At 34.8% G+C, this 24,215-nt stretch overlaps 1 protein-coding gene across 1 annotated transcript in view; it reads right to left on the reverse strand.

Annotated features, from left to right (window-relative positions):
* The window catches only part of LOC132543140 (calpain-2 catalytic subunit-like), a 32,137-nt gene extending 21,233 nt beyond the window's left edge, over nt 1–10,904 (reverse strand). The window contains exon 1 of the mRNA XM_060206605.1: nt 10,731–10,904. Within this exon, the coding sequence (XP_060062588.1) occupies nt 10,731–10,904 (174 nt within the window). The remainder of the gene's footprint in view (nt 1–10,730) is intronic.
* Between the last annotated feature and the right edge of the window lie 13,311 nt (nt 10,905–24,215).

Here is a 24,215-nt window from a genome sequence, read left to right on the forward strand (position 1 = left end):
TAACATACTTCACTGGGAACATTAATGATGGTGCGATGCACGGCTTCCACAACAAATGACAACTTGCTATTTTTTAAATAATGTGACATGGGTATTTGTCGGGGCAAGCCTCGTGCTGACCAACCAAACTCTTTTGAATGGTACTATCCCTGTCCAAGGAAAGAACCCAAGTAAGATTATATTTATCTTCTACATCAAAGCCTGAGTAAATTGAAGATAAGCAAATATCAAAAGCCCTTTGGCTTTGAAACACGCTCTGCTGATTGGTATCGAATACCTATTGGATTTCGTTTGAATATTGATGAACATTTCAAGTATAAATACGTTATCACAACAGTCATCAGGTTTTCCTACACTCGTATTGATTTACAAATTTATCTATCTATATATAGGGTAAGGTTTCTTGTATTATCCGTATGTGTATATAACTTATCAACCAAAGGAATATTTCAATTCCAAGATCTACAATGTTTGCTCAGCTTGATGACTATATATAGGATATTTCCTCCCCAAAAATATTGACAAAATCAAGTTGAGTTTCAAAACGGCGATAGCATGAATACATTAACCGATATGATAAAGTCAATTGACGAATTTATGTGTGCCGATCATGCGGTAAAAACTAAACGAAGTTTTTATAATGCTGTTAAAACATCAAGAAATTGTCTAGCAAATCATAATGAATATATTCATATCCAACGTCATTAAAATTCTTGTCTGTTTTTTCATAATTATCAAATTCGATTGTAATGGGCGCATTGCGTTTGTGAAACATTTTGAATATTCATATGCGATAGAAAATGATGCGTTTTAACTAATTTGGTTTTAGAGATTCACACGCATAATCAACTTCGGTCAAAATATTTTTAACACAGATTTTTTTTTGGAATTTAACCGTTTATTCCTTTAATACAAAAATGCTATTATGACCAATTAGTCCTTGTTCCAAAATTTCGACACAACTTATATATCATTGTCTTTCGGATTTTTATCTTGAATTGGAAATAGATGCATTTGCTGAAAATAATTGATTTAATACAAGACGCATAACCACTGTTACCTTTATCAGCGAAGGTTGCTTGCTATAGAATAAAAAACGAAAACTCGGATAACTTCAGGCAAACATGTGCACAACTGTTCGTTGATACAACATTAATCTATGTTTCTTCTACATGTGAGTATTGTATATGAATTAATTAGTGCTCCATAAGATTTCTTCATGGAACAGTATCTCATCACTTCTGTGAATAATTCTGGAATCGACTAGGAAACATTATATAAACGTCTGTATTTTAGAGAAAAAGAAATGCAATCGATTTATAACCTTCAAGCTGTCCCAGCATCCTTAACACGCACCAAATGGTACACATTCAACCGAAACATCCACCAACCTATGCTGATTAAGCAGTGAACGGTTCAGGGACACAATTATTTATAGATAAGCTTTTTTTAGTCGAGGAGCGTGTTGCTCTATCATTTATATTACAAATATTTACGCCGTAGCGCTTCGAGACAAATCGCATATGCATGAGGGCAAATGAGCGATTTGTGTTGCACGTTTTTTTATGGCTGATGTTGTCATGGTTTGATATAAACATTGCGTTGTCATGTGATTAAATGAAAGCGACACGTAGCAACATGATTAGGTAATTGCATACCAAAACAAAATATAATTATTCTAGAATGAGTGTACAGGGTATATACCATTTATACTTTTAGTGGGCGTATTTTAAACAGATAATGAAAATCTCCCAATTAAGCCCACACTGAATCATTAAAAGATATTTGCACTTGTTGATTTTCTGTCATTATAACTAAAGATATTCTCAGAGTGTTTGATTAAGTTGTTCACAATGAACAAATTCGATTAACAGAAACGAATCTGATTTTTTGTATTTTTTGACAAGAATATAATATTTCTGAATCATTTTCGCAAAACATCAGCTGATGTGAGGTAAGACATTACAGAAAATACTGAAAACAATGCGAAAGTAAAATAATCGTTATCGTTTACATTAGAAGGTTGACAATGAAATATGACATGGAACGATTTATAACTGGTCTGTTGTGTGTCGCTCTAATTCGAAAATTGCAAATTTAACATACCCTAGATTCAAATACTTTAAGTCGACGAAACAATGCACATATTTGATCGAAACTGATATTCAAAACGAAACCCATGAACGAAGAACAAGGTCCCCTAATTCATGTCTACGAGTAACAAAACCGTTAAAGAATTACAAATACATCTAGGCGATTCATTAATACGATTAATCCACGAAATCACGTGTCCATGAAAAAGTGTTTAAGAAATTACGAACTCTAAGCCCGGGAATATATAGAGATTTACTGTTACAATGTTACCATAAGAAACCGCATGTATTATTGATTGTAAATATAATTGTATTTTGACGACTTCTTCTGCTTGCATTAATTATCCTTTTGAATTCTTAATAAACTTACAGCATTGACGTACGCGTTATGATATATTTCCCAACAATCACGTTACGAACAAATAATGTGTCACTTCGACGACAATGAATAACTGATTAGCTGTACTGTGTGATTAAGTCACCTCAACAATGACATAATTCTTCTGTGTATGTATAAATAGCTTTAACAAAAAAGTAATAAAGTCCTGATGTCGTGACGTGTTTGTATTTTTACGCTCACGGTGACTGGATCTGAAAATATTTCACAAATTGCTCAACTTGTCAGTCCTACTTACTAAATAATTCAAAGAATGTGGAGTTCTTCATGTCATCATATTGATTTTAAGAGAGAAACACAATCAATATCAAACAAAAACAAACAAAAGAGTAAAGAACAAAAAACAAAAACAAAACAAAAAACATCGATTCTTTCCAACATCAGAACAATGACATTATTCTTAGATCGAACAATTATCTATTAATTTTCATAGGACAAATAGAATGTTTGAGTATAATCATGACCGTGTAAAACTTTTTGTCATCCAATTTTATAATGAGGTCACTTAGTGTGAGAGTTGGTCTCTTTGTTTATCCTCCACGGTGTTTACAACAATCAAATATGAGTTCAAATGATATCAACTTGATTTTCATATTTTTTGGCCAAGAAGGAAACATGGATGAGATTTGGAGATGGAAGGCTCGTGCTGAGTTAGAGAGACATAGCTGGCGACCCCATACCTTCTAACGTTTAATTGGAAAATTTTACTCATTTTGATGAAATTCGAGTGTATTACATTTGAGATACATAATGTCGTAATTGGAAGTTCCATTCCTTTGTTCTTATGATTGTTGATGGGTCAATTTTTTAAATAGAAGAATTTAATGATATCGACTGTCGTGTCTATTTGTGTGAAATTATCTCTGCATATATTTTATTTTCATGATGATGAAAATACCATAAACAAGGACAGCTTTGATATTACACAGATATACATTAGCACCAAATTTAATGTATTGTATGTATATATTTATTTTGAATTTTGTTTCAACGCTGTATGAAAATAAAGAAAATTTAATTGCTTAGATATAATTAACTATTACTTTTTTTGATTTTCTAAATGGAGAAACATGACCGACAATACATTGACAATGATTTTGAATAGTTTTCAATTCAAGAATGGGTACCTAGTTAGATAAGTTAAAATTGGATTCAATAACACACTTGGGCGGAGACCACTGTCTAATTTCTGTTAAGATTAATTCGTATTTCATCAATTTGTACTCTTTTCAAGTATTCAGAAACGGAAGAGGCTGGGAATTTCTGATCGAAGATACTTTGAGCGATTTTGTTAGCGACGGGTTTTGAAAGTGAATGGTACGTTATTCCTTAATCTTTTAAAGCGTTCATTGTGTCATTTTTATACAAATCATTGTCATGAAATGAAGACAAAGGTTTATAGAAACGCGCCTAGATCTTAGGCTTCCTTCCAACGCTCTCCCAAAGAGCTCTATGGATTTGGTCAAACCTGTTTCATCGAAGTACGGTCTTTGTTTCGTTGGAGTCAATAGCGTGTCTACGCAATGAAATACTTTGGACTTAAGGAAATTATATGGATTTTCGTTCATTCCATTATGTTGCCTGTTCCTGGAGTTTCCTTTCCAGATCGACTTCGATTTGACCTAGTTCGTTGATGTTATCTCTAATGTTTTTATTTGTTAAATTAAAACTTTGGGTGTTTTGATACCTGTTTGATGTATTTTGTAGATAACGTATTATTATTTCAGAATGATTTGTCTTTGTGTTATAATGCTGTAGTGTATTTTTTTTCGTATGCTTATGTTTTGATATATTTTGTATTTGTATATTGACACATACAACAATAATTTGTCATTCTGACGCATTGTTGATATGTATCATTCTTGTATCCTGATTTGAAAAAAGGAATGTTTCCATTCCCTTGCTGTTTGTTGATATTTTGTCTTAACAAGCAAAATGTTCTCCGGCGTGTGTTTAACGTCCATAGATAATGATTGTGGATTCCATGGTGTAAAATGTTTCAACTGTCATTCAAGATGTAGGTGCATACGACATCACACAAAAAGTGTGAAAAATAAAACAAATATGTAGAAGAAAGGCTGTAAACTTGAAATTTACTGAAGAATATATTTTGCCCCTAGCATCACTGACGAGTCCAAGGGCGAAACGCTTGTATGATAATTACACTTTGCTGTAATGTATCAAATTCTGAATTTATATTGAAAGGTGATGTCCACATGTGCGTCTTTTGTTTAATCTTCGCATATGTATCATGGATGGCTTAAAATCTCTTTGGGGAATATTGCTTAAAATAGTTTTCGGTCAGGACATAAAACGATACGCCTCAATAGCATCTGCATCATCAAACATCAATACAATTATTCGTGTTCAAAGAGACATATTTCTGTAACAGCGTACATGTCATACAATTACGGTAATTAGATATTCACTCCAGGGAAGTCCAAACGATAGGTCGCTACACTAAAGGGAATAAATGGCCTAGTATCACGAAAGGCATCATTTAAAACACATATAGTGCAGTATATTTTATACCTAAAACATTTGATCTATCATGAATACCTTCTACGGTCGCAAACGAACAATGCACTACCGATTTAACTGTTATTTCCCATCAGATGACGATGGTATTTCATCAGCGTAATGGCATGCGAATACAATTTTTTCTTTATTTATTCATAAGTCTATCCACTTATTCATTTTCATAAAGGGAATATGGAAACGATTCCCATCACTTTCCGATATATGCATATTTTGAAAGTTTTCATTTTTTAGTTTAAATATCACGACATGGCTGATTTACTGTATTTTCTTTCATAGCCATGTTCATTAAGTATGTAAAGAAAAGTTCTTATCTTTAGATTAGCTGTCTGATATACAACATTTCGCTCTTATATTAATCAATCGCCTTAATCATCGACACATGAAATTTCAACTTTTTTGTATTTTTCATAATATTCTTTTATTATTTCAAACAATGTGTTTATCTTTGCGATATTCTTCTTAATATGATAAAGTTAAAACAGCACAAAAGTTTAGGACTTCCTACGTGTAAATGAACACGCGTTTGGATGTAATGAAAATTAGTACAACAGAAAATGCTAAGTGAGTTAGATTATTTAAAAAACATGTTTTTCAGAGCAAGGTTGACTGTATAAATCGACATAGACATAGATAGGTCTGTTTAAAGGCATGATAAACATAAGCTGTTTCGAAAATAAATCCTAGATTTTCTTTAACAGAAACATTTAAACTAATCCAATCGCAAGTTGGCCTCAAACTTTACATTGTATATGGTACTTCCGCTTAATGTTATCACACTTATCGATAAAAAAAATCCAAGGTGATTCTAAATTTTGCCCCAGTTGTAGATAATGACACAATGGTTGTGAGTAAACAAAACCATTATCTCACACTAGATTCCGAGAACTAAAATCCCAGAGGGGTTTGTATGTAAACACATTTGTCAAATGCGGATACTGCAGTCAATATTAGCTTAAAATCCAATATTCCTTGACCGCGTCAGCTTGGTTGGGCGACGTGACCTCTCAGTTAATTTTTCGTTATGACTTATTAATAGGCTGCTCCATGGCCGTCGAGTAATTATGTTACATTTTAAACATCAGCCGTTATCTCTGGAATTATATATCAGGCTCAGGCTCTGGTATTACATTGGTTTAGGATATTCGATAGCTGCAATAAAAATAATGCCTGGAAAACGAGACGAGAGTATTGTCATATAGACCTTTCTATTTCATTACCGAGCTAGGATTACAATAGCATTCCTTACGGATATTTATAATTCAAACATGATATTCTAACTAATTGTTTAATGTGGTGATTTTTATTCATTCCAATTTATAGTCATTCATTTGCTAAATCGTCTATTGTCGACCTATATTGATACCAATCTCGACAGTTTTTTTAAAACGGGAAACATAGAATCTTAAAATAAATCCACATTCAGTACTGATAATATCACAATATGTAGTCAAATATCGCCTATCATTAAATACCGCCGAATATCACCAAACATCAATATAAAGGACATTCTAATTTTTGCTGCAAAATAAGGCCTATATTTAGTTAATTGATTGTTCAAATCGAACTTTTTGAAAACGTCAGACGATCTAATATATTCGAGGTTTTATAAGATATCAACAAAATAGAGTCACGTTTGTTTCCCGGTTGTATAAGTTTGTAAAAAGACATATAAGTGAATAGCACCTTACAAATATAAATCAATTTAGAGTTAGTTACAGTAGAGGCAAGCAGTGAATGAAACTGCATCATACAACTGTTTCATCATTGTACTTGTGTATTTGTTTCTGTTTGGGTTTTTTATCGTTTAGGTAAGATATATATATATATATATTTATTGATGCTCAATTGAAGCGAGATTACATATAGCTGTCCACGCGATAGCCTCCAATGTCCTAGTTGTCATTTTTCAATCCGCAATCACGAGGCAAGTCAAACAACGAATTAAACTACATCGTACCACTGTTTCATACCTTTGGAACTTGTCAATGATGCGAAGGGTCTAACATATGGCAAAATCTAGACGGGGATGTGCACTTATACCATTATGCAATAAATATAGTAAATGTCATAGACCTGATGATTTAAGAACAACGTCAACTACACGTGCTCATTCTGAAATGTGTCACCATTCAATTGAATTGAAATGTGGCATGCAGGTTACTTCGGGGACTAAAAGAACACATGGATTATGTAAATAGTACAAAAATACTTAATCTTTCATTTGATTTAATAGAATCATAACATCATACAAATTTGGAATTTATAGGCAATCACAAAATAATGGATTAACTATCTTACAATTGTTTCGTCGTTGTATGACTCGTCAGTTATTTTATCGACTCGATATGATGGTTTTGTAAAATTACTCTACAACAAATTTGTAAAATATAGATTGGAATGTGCATTATGATTGAAGAAACGTCGTAGTTTTCAATAAGAAAATATCTTATTATAATTACATATTTTGAACTACGCCTTTGATTCATATGAATTAAAATGCGTCATGCAGGGTACCTGCATACTTTGGAGACTAAATTCAGAGTTTAGCTTCTGAATCTCAAAAAAGGCAAAATTCTGGAGGACGTTTAAGAAAAATCATTTAAAAAAACTCAAAGGAGCAGTAACTGGATAGCTTGAAATCTCATCTATTATTGATACACTGATCATCAATAGCATGTACCTATATTGAAATGTCTTCATGTAGGCGTAAATACCATTACTTGTTCAATATGCGTTAATTAACAATCATAGAATATAGTATACGTGAAAAGGATTCGTGACATACAAAGAGTATATAAATGTATACAAATAAGTAGCAGTGTCTATTTACTTATACATTGTTGTGAAATTACTTGAAAGAAGTGTTAATGAAGGTATCACAATGCTATCCCTTGTGTAACTATCATGACGTCATTCTTGTCGGCATAGCAACGGCGACATTTTAGCATCAACTGTTCCAGTTGATGTACTGCAATGTCGATAATGAATATATAATTTAGTTTAATTTTAGTTATAATTATAACAATACATCAATATCCGTAGGATGAATTTTGAAATGAGTCAGTGATTAATGTGAACTTTTAGGGCTAAACTCGTAACCCAGGGGTTCAATAGAAGCAGATTGTTGAAAATTGTGGGGAAATTTTCATGGTCTTATTGAGAAATAGTCTATTTATTCTATATATTTCTATTGTGTGATATGAAGCTGGACGTGTTTAATGATCGATAGTTTGCCGGTGGTTGTGTCGTTGTATACCTTGTTCTCATTTGAGAACTTGACACTACTTACTTGGATTGACCACGGTATACATGGCAGATGTTGTCGATAAAGCAGAAGACGCTTACTCTCCAGAATCACCTAGTCTTACTCTCCTTGTTCTAGTCTTATGGAATTTGAATTATGATTTTGTTGCCATGTTGGTATTTTCTTGATGTAGCACTGTTGCTTATAAAGACCATCTTTACTATAACAACACAGTACAGATACTCATTTAATGTTTAATGTCAACACCAGTTCGAATTAAATTTTTCTCATCAGCAGATTATGGTGTAAATGTCTTGTTTTACGGATTTTGCATCCCCTCAACAATCAGGGTCATATGAGAATGGTATAACAATGTATATTGATAAATTATTATCATCGTTATTTTACCTAATATACAATTTTTCAAAAGTTTCTGACAACAAGGATACTGATAAGTAGGGAAAATCAACCAAAGTCATCATTCCGAGGTAATTCTCCAAACCTTTTTTTTCCTTGACATGAGTTACTTCCTTCCCAAAGGTTAATCTGATGTAAATAAAGACAGTTACCCAAATTCACGACGGCAGTTTACAGCTGCAGTAAAAAAAGATCGATATTGAAACAAAATTTAACCATAGGTAATCTGTAATGTGATTTACATCCTTTCATCAATTTATCGAGATTGAAAACGTTCTCACGAAATGAATTTAAAATAGAACTCAAATGTAATCGTGAAACTCCCAAACCCATCACCATAATCACTGTTTGTGTTCATGTTTTGCCTAAGCTGTTTAAGTCATTTGTTTCGTTGACGAATCCTAGAAGGACGAAACAGTTGTACGATGCAGGTTACTTATTGGATTCTACCGTATCTCACTCTAAAATTGTACTTAATGGTGCTAATCACATGTATGTCTTTTGAACAACCTCTTTCGCTAGGTAATAATTGAAGCAAAGAAACTACTTAGAATCCTCGATGTATTTCAAACCCAATTTTATGCCGGTATGGGGACAGCCAAGGTAATCTCAATGTTGTCGATGTAATACATTTGGAACCATTGTGCTAACGTACCATAAATATAGATGAAAGTAATCTGAGGTAGAAATATCTTTGTTCTGAAACGCCGCAAGTTGTCGTGAATAATGAATACTGGTAGGGGCCATGCTAGGGTCAAGTAAGGACGAACTGTGTACATGTAATACTTCGATAAGAACATTTGTTCTGGACATTGGAATACCACTAACGATATTTCCTAACAAGGATCTCGATAAGACAATAGAAACAGAAATAGAAAATTATATGAAAACATTAAAACAAAAAGGAATCTTAAGTTGAAGAATTTGTTTTGAAATCGGTATTTACCAGGTGATCAAATTAAAAAAAATTAAAGTCACATTCCTTATGTTATGACGAATTTGCTATACAGGTATTTCTACCCAAAGTAAGACAAATATTGGAAACGAAATCAAAACTACCAGTGTATTTGGTTTTACTATCTCTTCCCTTGAGTAATTAAGTTTTAATCAAGATGTGCTGATGTTGTTTGCTGTTGATATTCTATAACTTCAGAAAAAACAATCCATCCATAGGTATACCGCTTATTCGTTCCTTCATCAATGACATATTGTGCGATAAAGTCAACAAGCGCAGAGGGGAGTTCATCAACACTATAGCTAGGTATTAACTGTGCGATAAATATCCTTTGTTTTGTGTTCGAGTATAACGGCATCGTTTATATTTGCCATATAAAGGGTTAGATAGCTTTAAACGTCGTGTTGTTTGCTATGATATAGTATACCATTCTTTAATTACAGAAAATTGAATATAAATAATGGTAATAAGTTTTTAAACGATTTTCAAATTCCCATATAATAGCATGACGATGTATACATAAGTATACGTTTTACGCTGATATTTATCCTGTGTCTGTATCATACATGTCAAGTAGTATTTCGAACACATGCCATACTGCCCAAAAAGATAAATTCACATACAGTCAACAACTCAAGTGGGAAATTTAGATAAACACAGAATCTTTGTCTAAATTGTACACGAAGACACAATAATGCCTTCAGTTAGATATTTCAAAAGAACACCATATTGGTTACCAATATACAGCGATGTTATACCGATACCCGTAATAAAAAAAAACCCATTGATTTCTTCTTTCGAGCAATTAATGAATTATATTATGAATGTATGTAGATATGTACCTAATACAGTCTTTCATTTGAAAGAAAAATTATATATATATATATATATATATAAAATATATATATATATATATTATATAATTTTTCTTTCAAATATATTTATATATATACATATTTATGGCGATTATTGAATACTTATCACTCAATTAAATTCGATTTCGTAAATTTTGTCTATCTATACACTGTATGAGAATTCCTTCATTTACCATATCCGTGTTTCTATAATAAACTATTTACTTACCCTTCCACCCCCTCCACTGCCAGGGGCCGCTACATTTGTCCAATTTCTTGGGGTGACACGTTTTTCTAAACCACATTCATATGGTTCTTTTTCTTTTCGGTTGTTTGTGGTAATTCTTGGTATCGGCCATTGAGGTTTGTTTTTCCGAGAGGAAACTGTGATCGTACATCCCATGTGTTAGCTGGAGTGTGGTCAGTCTATTATATCCATTAGATGGCCGGAGAGTGGTCAGTCCGTTAAAGTCACTTTAATCCTCCAACGATTCTTCAGCGTCTTGTTATGTTCCATTGCACTAAAACATCAACAGATTAAGAATATATTGTTAAACTATTGATAATGATTCACAGGTATCCAGAATTCCCAACAGCGTCAGGTAGATGCTTGCCCGCCCGTGTATTGCGCTGCGCGTGTTGTACTGTACAATAACTACTGACGAATCGATAGCGTAAACAAACAATAAGGCTATAACAGTTTATTAAAACACTACTTAGTTCCAGTTAGTCTGTCGTATACGAAGACAAAAACTGCTCTGTCGTTTTTTTTAAAGAACACGAATGCCACTTTCCAATTCAACGTCTCATACCTTATATTTGTAAAAAAAAAATGTGAAATACGAAGAACCACGCGTTCCGATTGTTTATTCACAGCCTCTTTCACTACTATTGGTTGGCGACATCAAAGTCAGCATCAGTTTCAGCACACAAGTACGTTGCTCAGGTGACAATCTAAATATGCCCAGTGTTTGTATTTCCATTGCCGCCAATTTTCAGCGATAGCAGACGACAAAACAAAAAACGTCACAGGTACAGAGTAACCTGTCCTAGCCGACAATGGTGGGTTGTATAGTGTTTTTTCTACCAACAACCCTTTCTCCTTGCTTCTATCGTAACCCAATGTCTGCTCTAACGTAGCTTACCTTAGTTAACTGATTTTTATCGCTATTTCCAAACCCGGAAAGGTGCTTTTTATTGTTCACTTATCACAAAATCAATGTTTTATTTTGCAGACGATAGCTGCTGTGCAATGTATGCTGTTCCAAGTTTCTGCTATATAATGCATGATATTGATTGTCGGTTGTGGATCATAAGTGGTAGGACGACCTAAGCCCGATCAATTCCTTTACCTGGAGAACGAATTTGACAATACTTAATTAATCTCATTGTAATTGACATCGGTAGTAGAATATTTACTTAAGTGTGTATTTATAAGAACATTAATCACACTTAAGTTGATACAGTGTAAAAATTGCCTTGAAAAGTCCTGATAAGGAAAAGTAAATGATCACTTCGTTCTATATAACAACGTTTATCATTCCATTTTTATTTCAACAGTGCTTATCGTGTTTTAAGAGAGATACAGAAATACCAATACCTTCAAAAGTTTGAGGGGGGAGGGGGGATTTAAACGACTGTATTTGTATAACATGTAGGAACTTGCCAACAGATTTTTAAAAATCCTTTTATTTCGTTGCTTTATAGTTTAATTTTCTTTCCTTTTTTCTTTTTTTTAATGGCAAAGGCTTTCTTTTTTAATGTAACTGTCTCCTTTTTAGCTGTTTTCAATAACGGTTTTATTTAATGTCGTTTTATACTTGTGGATTTTTAAAATAAAATAAATATAATTGAGATTTATTGGAGATATTTAGAAAAATTCTTTTCAACTGGTATGTCTATGAATAACCAGATCACGTAGTTAATGCCAATCATGATGTTAACGAAACAACATGCGAGATAAGAACATACAGACAAGGCCCTGATACATATGCACAGCATCTAGGTGACATGGGAAACACCACCATTGGCAGAGGGCTATATAACAGCTCCCTGGGCCGTAATGGTACTCTGACTAAAAAGATCTATATATGACATAACATTAGTAGTAGATGTGGGATCAGTTATCAAATGATTAAAACAGTTCGAAAAATTTTAAGCGGTAAAGCCCAAAACATTACTTCATTTCAGTTTCTCAATATTCCCAAAGTCAAGGCACCAGTGAAAAAGGGGGAAGAAGTTCAAAATGTGATTTCGGACTGACACAAATCTAACAACACTTGGTCAGGACCATCTCAGTCTCGGGGTCCCCTCTGACATCCCATTGAAGAAGTTTCAAAGAGATGTTGCTCAGGGAAACAATGATTGCACATTTATGTTACAAAGTGACCTCCATGGTGGTCATATTCAAGTTGCTATCCTTCGAAAATAAAATATGCTTCTCCTAAACATACCCACCATTTTTCAGCTGAATGGCACCAGTGATGGCAGCCATATTGGATTTCAGATTGACCTGAAAAATAGTAGCACTTGATAAGGACTATCTAAATTTCATTTCAGGTAAGTTTCTGTCGACTTCCATCAGTAGAACTTAAGAAGAGTTCGAAATGTAAAATGCTTGAAGTAAATGCTAAATGTAAAAAGTACAACAAGATAGTGATAGGTTATTCTTACCCCTAGAGGTAGATGACCTAAACACTTGTCTTCCAATATGCTTTCCTCTTCTTATTCGATTACTCTGTAAGTGAGCAACGGGTTATCATAAACTGAATATTTTAAATCACTTATATTTCAGGAATACATTATTTCGCGAATACTGGTCTAGAAATGACTTTAAATTTGCGAATGATGAGCTGTTAGAGACATATGGACTCTGCGAGACTGCGATATGCGTAACCGACTCTTAAAAACAATCCCGAGGAGTTTCAATTCGTGATCGACTCTTCTCTTGTATTGTCACGAAAATAAACCCAATGCGAAATATAAGTGATCTACCGTAAACAAAGTAATAATGGTAGAAAATTTTGAATTCAGGTCATTGGTTCAAAGAAGGAAAATAACTACAAATCTTAGAAATGGCGACCGTACAATAAACATGTTTATTTGAGGAAAGAAACTCCTTTGTAACACACAGAAAATATCGACATGTTTACCAAATCGTAATTCAAACTCAAACTTAATGCAAAATGGATATTACAAGAAGGATTTGTTTACATGGAAATTCCAAAATCAACACTACAAGGGAATTTGCACACTATACTGAAAGACAGTATCTTTATATTCCTTCAGAGTAAATTCTGACTTTACTTGTTTACTGATCAAGACAATGCCACATTCCAGAAACTCTTAGCACGTGAAGTAAACAATATCATAAAAGAGAATTAAAATCTTTAGTTTTGGGTTGTTAACGAAATGATCAAAGTTACGTTCCTGTGACTTTTTGAAATATTAAAATTGATTAACCGTCAGTCACGACTGACAGAGCATGATAATGATTAAACATTGGTTGCCATATAACAACAATAGGTTTTGCTCAGACGCTACAGAAGTCGTTTTACATCACGTCCTCTCTTTTCTATAATCCATGCGTAATTACATTCTCATTTATTATTTATTTGTCATTGTGTGTAAGCATACATACATCTACAAACTAGTCTACAACACTATGTCAACATGTACTGGAATCACGTGCAGGACACGTGTGAGTGTTTTTAAATAGTAACTGATATCATTTATGTACGGTCAAGATTTGGCCTCCACAAGAGAGGATAAAAAAAAAAATAAAAAAGGTAGGGTTTTGGGTTGGCTCTCCTTGTTTGGACTAAATTATTCAACCTTGTAACGGAGTATTGATATGATATACAGTGTTCTGAAAAGATAAGTTATATTTTCAATAGAAAATTCGACTTTGATTTTTAACAGAGGTTTAAAGATTACAAAATAAACAATCTTGGTATAATTAGATATTGATATTTGTACACATCCGGACCTAATTTGATAACAAAGTAAATTAAGATATCATTAAAATTGTTTCGAAATCTAGAAAACAACAAAAATACAAATAAGATAAGTTACCGTGAAGATTATTTAAGATCTGAAATATTTAAACATAAATGACATCTCTCCTATCTGTTCATACATGACATCATAGGAACAAAACAGAAACAACTTGAAATACCACATGATCCATATCAATTATAAGAAAAAATTGTCTTAATACCATTTTTTCAACTGTTAAAAAAGAGTCTCTAAAAGACACAAAGCATCTTTTAATACACAAATTAGATTGAGTTTAGTCTATTTAAATGCATCATACTGTTGTTTCGTTCTTCTTGGACTCCTCTGGTCATCTGGATTGAGTTCTTCTGTTTCATCGACAACACCTATCATGAAAATCCTTGTCAATTCAAGTATGTATAGTCACATTCCCAAATAAGAAGGTAGGCAACAATGAACCAGGCAAACTAATGAGCATCAAACACGCCCAGCTTCATATCATACAAGAAGATACATACTTGCATGATGATATTCATCAGTCTGCATCAAAGATCATTGAAGAAGTACAGGGGAATAATACCATGTGTTCCGGAACAGAAAGAGTTTTTTGCACCATCCATTCAAAGTTACTAAGCTAGTGCAACCGTCAACCATGTTCTCAAAATATTGGCAAAATTTTCTCGCGCGAAGGAATACAAACTTTGAATTAGATACAATTATCAAATAGTGAACTAAGCTACATCATGAATCTTTTTAGGACAATGATGGTAGAGGTCTCTTGTTGAACCAAATCCATGTTGAGCTAGAAAAGATTAAGTTAACATGTTGGTGTTTCATTTTACTAGAGAATGTCGAGCAAATGCATTTCATTTAGCGGTACCTCTGATATAAAGACATGCACTTACAAATTAATAGCATGCGTGTAGTACGCCTTCCATTATTTTTATAGAATGTTAAGACTCAACACAAGGACAATTTGGATTCTCAATAAAATCGCTATTGATTAATTTACGATTTTAAAACAAATTTGCAGTTTTGCATTTTCTCCGCAGTAGTATTATAGCATAAATGATTATGTTTCTCTTTCAGGCAATCCATATAACAGTCGTCGATTAGAGATCCAAAATGAGAACGACAGACACACCTTAACGTATGCTTATAATGCATGCAACTATTCATATGGGAAATATCAGATATTGAAAATTGGATGACCATTCTCTGACCTCAGCGAACTGCAGCATACTGGAGATTGCAGATGGCTCTTTTTATCCTTTTGCCTGTTCGACAAAGTTTGCTACTTGATTTTCAGTCATTATACTCTCACTAAAGCAAACTCGCTCAAAGATTGTAAATAATACACACAAGTGAATATCACCTTTTCATAAATTACAGATACCGTAGAGCCAAACAATTAGTTAAACTGCATCATACAGCTGTTTCGTTTTTCCAGGATTCATCAGTGGTGCTTAAAGCCTAAATTTTGAAGCCTTGGAGGCGACAGAGGAAAATCCAAAGTAATCATAATTTTACCATTTACTAATAATTTAACGAGTTTTCCTGTGATTCACTATTGATTAATAAACTGAACTTCATTACTACACTTGCCCTCTGGAGCGCATTGTCAATGTTCATGTCACATTGTCTATTTCAGTAAATGACTCGCACTTTAATATACAATGGTCGGGAAATTGGAACACACTCAAAAGTAGCCAGTTGATGATAATTTCTAAATCAATTTGTAACTGCTACGTACATTGTTCAGATAAAGATTTTAATGTTGTGGGATGTGGCATATCACGCGTGGTTGTAAAATCTCGTTCTGGAAGACGTGGACGCCACTTCCGCCGTCAGCATCCGCATGGTAATCATTACAAGATAATTTAAAACACCACTCTGTGTTTACAATACAACGTAAATTCGATAGAATTAGATTGAAATAACAGATTTATTGATTTACAGATGCAAGGAAAACTTACACAAATGTTTAATATTAATCTTCAACATTGTCATATATGACTTCGATTATTACAAATTGCTTCTACCTGGCGTTGATATTACGCAATATTTTATTTTGGCTGCAATGTTTCCAGTAAATTTTCCCCTTTATAACATATAAAATGTTAATATTTGACATGAAATTCAATAGGCGCAAATCTGCGAAAATGTTACCCCGCAAAAGACATTGTTTTGAACAGTAACTGTGATAAGCCATGTTAAGTCTCCAGCCCTTTCATGAAATGCATGTGCACTACAAGTGGTATTTAGGTCAATGCCGTCATACTTGAAAGCACTGAAGAAAAATAGTTCGACTGCAGATTCTAAGATTGAAATTACACCTTTGATTTCGTTAACCTTCCTTTACAACCTCTAAGAAGCGTCCAAGGGGTAATGAAATCTCAGAAAGTGGTTTAGTAGGGGTGAATTATTTATAGGACCGAGAATGCTACCATTAAGATTGTTAGTAAATGCATAAAACATGTTGTTTTATAGACAAGCTGTGTTGTTTATGGACACAACGCGGCAGTCGCGGTGGTATGAAGACGTGAAAAATGGGAATACTTTGTAGAAGTCGTACGAGGGGAGCAAGAACTTATGGTATTGTTGTAGTAATGATTTATAATGGCATGTATAATTACAATTAAGACAATAGCCTGTAATTGAGATCGAACAGCAGGAGGTTCGATCTCTCCGGAGAGACAATTATAGAACGGTTATTGAAACGAAGGCTTGGAAGAGAAATATGGTAAAAATGTAAGTTATTGTTTGGTTACGGAGTTTGAACAATTTATATTCTAGGTTGATTTAATTCCAGTTTGATTTTCCTATCATAGCACTTTGATATTACAATGTGCTGGTTTGGTTTTCTAGTCATAGCACTTTGGTTTTGCAATGTGCTGGTTTGGTTTTCTAGTCATAGCACTTTGGTTTTGCAATGTGCTGGTTTGGTTGTCTAGTCATAGCACTTTGGTTTTGCAATGTGCTGGTTTGGTTTTCTAGTCATAGCACTTTGGTTTTGCAATGTGCTGGTTTGGTTTTCTAGTCATAGCACTTTGGTTTTGCAATGTGCTGGTTTGGTTTTCTAGTCATAGCACTTTGGTTTTGCAATGTGCTGGTTTGGTTGTCTAGTCATAGCACTTTGGTTTTGCAATGTGCTGGTTTGGTTTTCTAGTCATAGCACTTTGGTTTTGCAATGTGCTGGTTTGGTTGTCTAGTCATAGCACTTTGGTTTTGCAATGTGCTGGTTTTGTTTTCTAGTCATAGCACTTTGGTTTTGCAATGTGCTGGTTTGGTTGTCATGGTCATAGCACTTTGGTCATTGCACTGGTTTGGTTTTTAACATAGTTTTGGTTTTGCAATGTGCTGGTTTGGTTTTCTAGTCATAGCACTGTGGTTTTGCAATGTGCTGGTTTGGTTTTCTAGTCATAGCACTTGGGTTTTGCAATGTGCTGGTTTGGTTGTCTAGTCATAGCACTTTGGTTTTGCAATGTGCTGGTTTGGTTTTCTAGTCATAGCACTTTGGTTTTGCAATGTGCTGGTTTGGTTGTCTAGTCATAGCACTTTGGTATTGCAATGTGCTTGTTTGATGTTCCTATCATAGCACTTTGGTTTTGCAATGTGCTGGTTTGGTTTTCTAGTCATAGCACTTTGGTTTTGCAATGTGCTGGTTTGGTTTTCTAGTCATAGCACTTTGGTTTTGCAATGTGCTGGTTTGGTTTTCTAGTCATAGCACTTTGGTTTTGCAATGTGCTGGTTTGGTTGTCTAGTCATAGCACTTTGGTATTGCAATGTGCTTGTTTGATGTTCCTATCATAGCACTTTGGCATTGCAATGAGCTGGTATGATTTTCTAGTCACAGCACTTTGGTATTACAATGTGCTGGTTTGGTTGTCTAGTCATAGCACTTTGGTAGTGACATGTGCTGGTATGGTTTTCTAGTCATAGCACTTTGGTATTGCCATGTGCTTGTTTGATGTTCCAATCATAGCACTGTGGTATAGCAATTTGTTCAAGTTTCATTTTACGGGTGTGTATTGTAAATTTTGACATATCGCATTGATAACGATGACACTCGCGAAACGCACGAACTGGCCTGTTTGACTTTTAACACATAAGGACTCGTTAATATTTGATGATACTACGTTGCTTATATGATCTTCAGGCCTCCGATATTGACAGAAAACCCGAGGTTGATGGACCGGCACGTGATGCACATTAACACGTGTTAAACACACTAATTGTTACAATGGCATTACTTATGTAAAACCTTTATCGATTTGTAATAGTAGTGTGTTCTCCGAGGCTTTGATCTCGTCTCTAGGGTTTTTATATTATCTACCAACAATAAAACTAAAGAAAAAACCTATGACTCTAATTGAGATCCAAATTGCAAAGACACTAATTTAAGATTGAAATCAATTCAGTAGATAGATTTCTTTATAAATAAAAAAAATCTATTTTCAAGAATGTTTTACATTATTTGCTTGAATCATTTTGTTATTGTCCAAAGAAAACGCTTTACCGCACAAATGAAAGACCACAAAAATTAATCACATAAATGATTAAGCTAATATTTAAACTAAAGAGAATAGCTTAGAATATCAAGCAAAATCCTATATGAATTATCCAGCATGTGTCGCCTTCGAGTCGAGAATTGATTGGAATGGGATCGCTGTAATAGGTCATTTTCCCTAATCAATTATTCTTCGTCAGTCATTCACTTACTCTGTGAGTCAGGCTTAATAGTACCACACTGATGTGGCCATCCAGAAAACCATTTTCTCTGGTTAACCATGGTATGTACTTCCTAAATCAGGACCCCTTTGTACTAATGTATTTAAATGTCGATTATTTCATTGTTGACACCGGTAGTGAAATATACATATCAATACTAGTTGCTGAGGCTAATATAAATACTACTATCGATTTTGAAACAAAAGCAAAACTTTCTAAGCTAGTTATTCTCATGAAGTGGAATTTTATTGGGATTAAGTTTTTCCACCAAATTGTTCTCTCGTCGTAACTGAGCACTTTCGTGTCTTGTGGTGTCGTTGCAGTTTCAAGATTTACTTAGGTGTAAAATTCAAAGGACTGATTTGCCGGTTCCTTCTGTTGCAAACGAATCGAGGCCTTCTTTCAGCAAGACAATGGATTACAGAGATATACGACTGGCATTTATAGCTTATCGTTAACCACTCTCGTCTTGTGTTGTCCTGTTTCCTGATACTTTGTATTGAGACCATCCTCATCCACAAATTCGTTGTTCTGTTACCGGACCCTCTATATTGAGACCATCATCGTCCATATAGTCGTTGTTCCGTTTCCTGACCTTCTGTATTGAGTCCATCCTCGTCCACAACTTCGTTGTTCCGTTACCTGACTTTATGTATTGAGTCCATCCTCGTCCACGCATTCGTTGTTCCGTTACCGTCCATATAGTCGTTGTTCCGTTACCTGACCTTCTGTATTGAGTCCATCCTCATCCACACATTCTTAGTTCCGTTACCTGACCTTATGTATAGAGGCCATCATCGTCCATATAGCCGTTGTTCCGTTACCTGACCTTCTGTATTGAGGCCGTCCTCGTCCACACATTTGTTGTTCCGTTACTTGACCTTCTGTATTGAGTCCATCCTCGTCCACACATTCGTTGTTCCGTTACCTAACATTCGTTGTTCCGTTACCTGACCCTCTGTATTGAGTCCATCCTCGTTCACACATTCGTTGATCTGTTAACTGACCTTCTGTATTGAGTCCATCATCGTCCACATATTCGTTGTTCTGTTACCTGGCCCTCTATATTGAGTCCATCATTGTCCACATATTCGTTGTTCCGTTACCTGACCCTCCGTATTGAGTCCATCCTCGTCCACACATTCGTTATTCTGTTACCGGTCCCTCTATATTGAGACCATCATCGTCCATATAGTCGTTGTTCCGTTTCCTGACCTTCTGTATTGAGTCCATCCTCGTCCACAACTTCGTTGTTCCGTTACCTGACTTTATGTATTGAGTCCATCCTCGTCCGTTACCGTCCATATAGTCGTTGTTCCGTTACCTGACCTTCTGTATTGAGTCCATCCTCATCCACACATTCTTAGTTCCGTTACCTGACCTTATGTATAGAGGCCATCATCGTCAATATAGTCGTTGTTCCGTTACCTGACCTTCTGTATTGAGGCCGTCCTCGTCCACACATTTGTTGTTCCGTTACATGACCTTCTGTATTGAGTCCATCCTCGTCCACACATTCGTTGTTCCATTACCTAACATTCGTTGTTCCGTTACCTGACCCTCTGTATTGAGTCCATCCTCGTTCACACATTCGTTGATCTGTTAACTGACCTTCTGTATTGAGTCCATCATCGTCCACACATTCATTGTTCCGTTACCTGTCCCTCTGTATTGAGTCCATCCTCGTCCACATATTCGTTGTTCTGTTACCTGACCCTCTATATTGAGTCCATCATCGTCCACATATTCGTTGTTCCGTTACCTGACCCTCCGTATTGAGTCCATCCTCGTCCACACATTCGTTATTCTGTTACCTGTCCCTCTGTATTGAGACCATCATTGTCCACACATTTGTTGTTCCGTTACCTGACTTTATGTATTGAGTCCATCCTCGTCCACACATTCGTTGTTCCGTTACCTGTCCCTCTGTATTGAGTCCATCCTCGTCCACACATTCGTTGTTCCGTTACCTGTCCCTCTGTATTGAGTCCATCCTCGTCCACACCATCCTCGTCCACACATTCGTTGTTCCGTTACCTGACCCTCCGTATTGAGTCCATTCTTTTGTACCGTTATGCGACTCACTGTATAGATTCCATCTTCGTCCACACGTTCTTTGTCCTGATTCTTAATCCTCTGTATTGAGTCTATTCTCGTTCATACATAGGTACTCTGTTACTTCACGCCTTTCTAAGTGTTTTAAGAACATCTTCTTTTACACATTCGTTGTACCGTTACCTGGTCCTCTGAATTAAATTCATCCTCGTCCACAAACTTGTTGTTTCGTTACCTGACCCTATGGAGTGAGTCCATCCTCGTCCACACGTGTCCTATCATAGAACATGTCATGGTATTGTACTCTTTATTATTTATCGATTGATTCATCTTAAGAAGACCAATTGGTAAAAATATAGTAAGTTGTTGCATTGGGTAAGTGAGTGATTTTGACCTTTGTTTTATAAACTCTGATTGACCGAGAGAGAACCCGTACCAACCAATTAATTTAATCTAACAAACTTTTATTTTTTTTTAACAATTTGAAACTCAATAAACATCCGACGTCATGACGCATGTCGAAGAAATCGATTATGTGAGATCAGATATCTACCTTGGTCAGATAGCGAAACAATTATTGTAAATTTTCAATACCTTTTATGACCGGTAACGCGTTAAATTTAATCCAGGTTAATTTGCTCCATACGCAAACACCGCCGACATTTGATCACGTGATTATATTCAACAGTACCGCTTACGTAACTAAATTATACATATGTCATTACCAAGTTCGAAGTACCAGGCACCTGTTATGTTTGAAAAATATTTCTCCAATATTAAAATTATCGATAACCGAGAGAAATCGACTTCTCTGACGCCATAGATTGTTTATTCAAGTGATAGGTATACATAGATATATATGTAATAGCGGCGTACATGGTGGTCTAAACAGGTGTTGTTTCCCAACATAAGAAAAATTATCAAAATGTCTTTCAATTCATTACCTTGCATTCATTTGTTTTTTCAAATGTCAATAACTGAAGTAAATATATGAAGAAATGATGACGTCAACAATGACGTAATATCGAAGTATGAGATTCTCTTAATTCTCCCATACGTTCACTATCTTTTCTGTCCTTACCTACTTTAATTATTATCTTGATTTCAATGGTACTAGATGTGAAAGGGGACGGGAAGGATGGCCGCAACACATATTTTTTCCTGTCAACATGGTTGAAATGCCGCCTCTCTCTTAATATTTTATGCTGTTTCGCACCGAGTTTCCTTCTCGTTTACCTCTGTTATGATAACCGATGATGTCGACCATTAAATACTTCTATTCCTCCTTAACTTACATTGGAGAATGTTGTTAAACTCGCAGCCTAGTGAGTGTTACAATCGAGAAATGGAAAATTCACAATACATCACGATATATCAACTGATAATAAAAAGCACTCTGTCATACAGACTAATAGCAAAATATCACAATGTTTCTGTTCATACATTTCTTGTATGTGAGTTTGCATCTGGCTAATCTTTACATAAATAGTTAAACATCGTTATCTCGAACTCGTAAAAATAGAAAAACCACGTTTAATTCGAAGCATTTCTTCGGTTCCTGCTTAACTTTACACAAAACATTCGAACTCACTAAAATTGAATATTCGGCCATCACGAAGTTTTCCCACGCTCCCGCATAATTCGAGATAACGAGGTTCGACTGTAACTAAATGATGATAAAAATTGATAACTTTGAGAATTGAGAAATTCACATCCTACCTCTTAAATTGTGACCAATGTCCGTTGCAGGTTGTTCGACCACACATATCCGAAGCCATAATATGTATATATTTGCAGATGTCCTGTCAGAGAAGTGTTTGTTTATTAGACGGGTCAATTCTGTCAGAGCCTGTAGATTATTTTCGGTGGTATAATTAGCTGACTCAAGATTAGAGCGTGCGGGGACCTCTACTTATCATATGACAAAATATCATCTAGCCGAATTTGTAAATGGTGTACTTCGGTATAGCATTAAAAAGAACCTTTGTATAACGGCCACAGACTTGATACTACGCTTAAAGGCAACATACCTGTATAGCATACCTGTACACAACAACAGTGTCATGTGATATAGCAAGAAGAAAACTGTATGAAGTAGGCACTGAAATGATATCACGTGATGTACTAATAGGCGATGAAACGGTACAGAGTTATATTTTAATTACAATATCACATTTAAAAAAATTGTGTATAACGGCCACGAAGTTGATACTACGCTTAAAGGCAACATACCTGTATAGCATACCAGTACACACCAACAGTGTCATATGATATAGCAAGAAGAAAACTGTATGAAGTAGGCACTGAAATGATATCACGCAATGTAGTAACAGGCGATGAAACGGTACAAAGTGCTTCAGTACAACTGTTAATTGGTATTTTTATCACCGCGGGTTTTCCTCTTTAGATCAATGTCTAATCCGGTATATACAGTGTATGTAAACACTATATACATATGATAATCCGTGGTAAGAGGTCTATGTAAATTCTAAACGAAATATACAACATAGATATTTAATTTACAGTGTACAAACCCTAAACACACAGTAATGCCAACAGGACGAAATTAAATAAACTCTGATAAATGGATAATTTACGTCCGTTTTTAATATTTTACGATATCTAATACAGTCTATAGAGGCCACTCAAGGGAACAGAGAAAAGAGACCTCTATACACCGGTGACCTTTATACAGAGGTTAAATTACTATGAGTTGCATTAAATAGGTGGTTAGATTGGATAGTCTTTGTATAAAATTAGCCTTAATGACAGGTATATTTGCAAGTGGCCCTCTGCAATGTGACGTCACAAGGCTCTTCCAGCCGTGACATATTTTGGCTGTTCCCATGACTGGATTTATTCACCGTATAAACTTGTCAGATGTGTTCCGCTCAACATAACCGGTTATATAATAAATGCTTATCAGAAGTTC

Source organism: Ylistrum balloti, unplaced genomic scaffold, assembly GCF_031769215.1.
Source record: "Ylistrum balloti isolate Yb309-2 unplaced genomic scaffold, AGI_CSIRO_Ybal_v1 Utg369740, whole genome shotgun sequence".
Taxonomy (NCBI): Eukaryota; Metazoa; Mollusca; class Bivalvia; order Pectinida; family Pectinidae; genus Ylistrum; species Ylistrum balloti.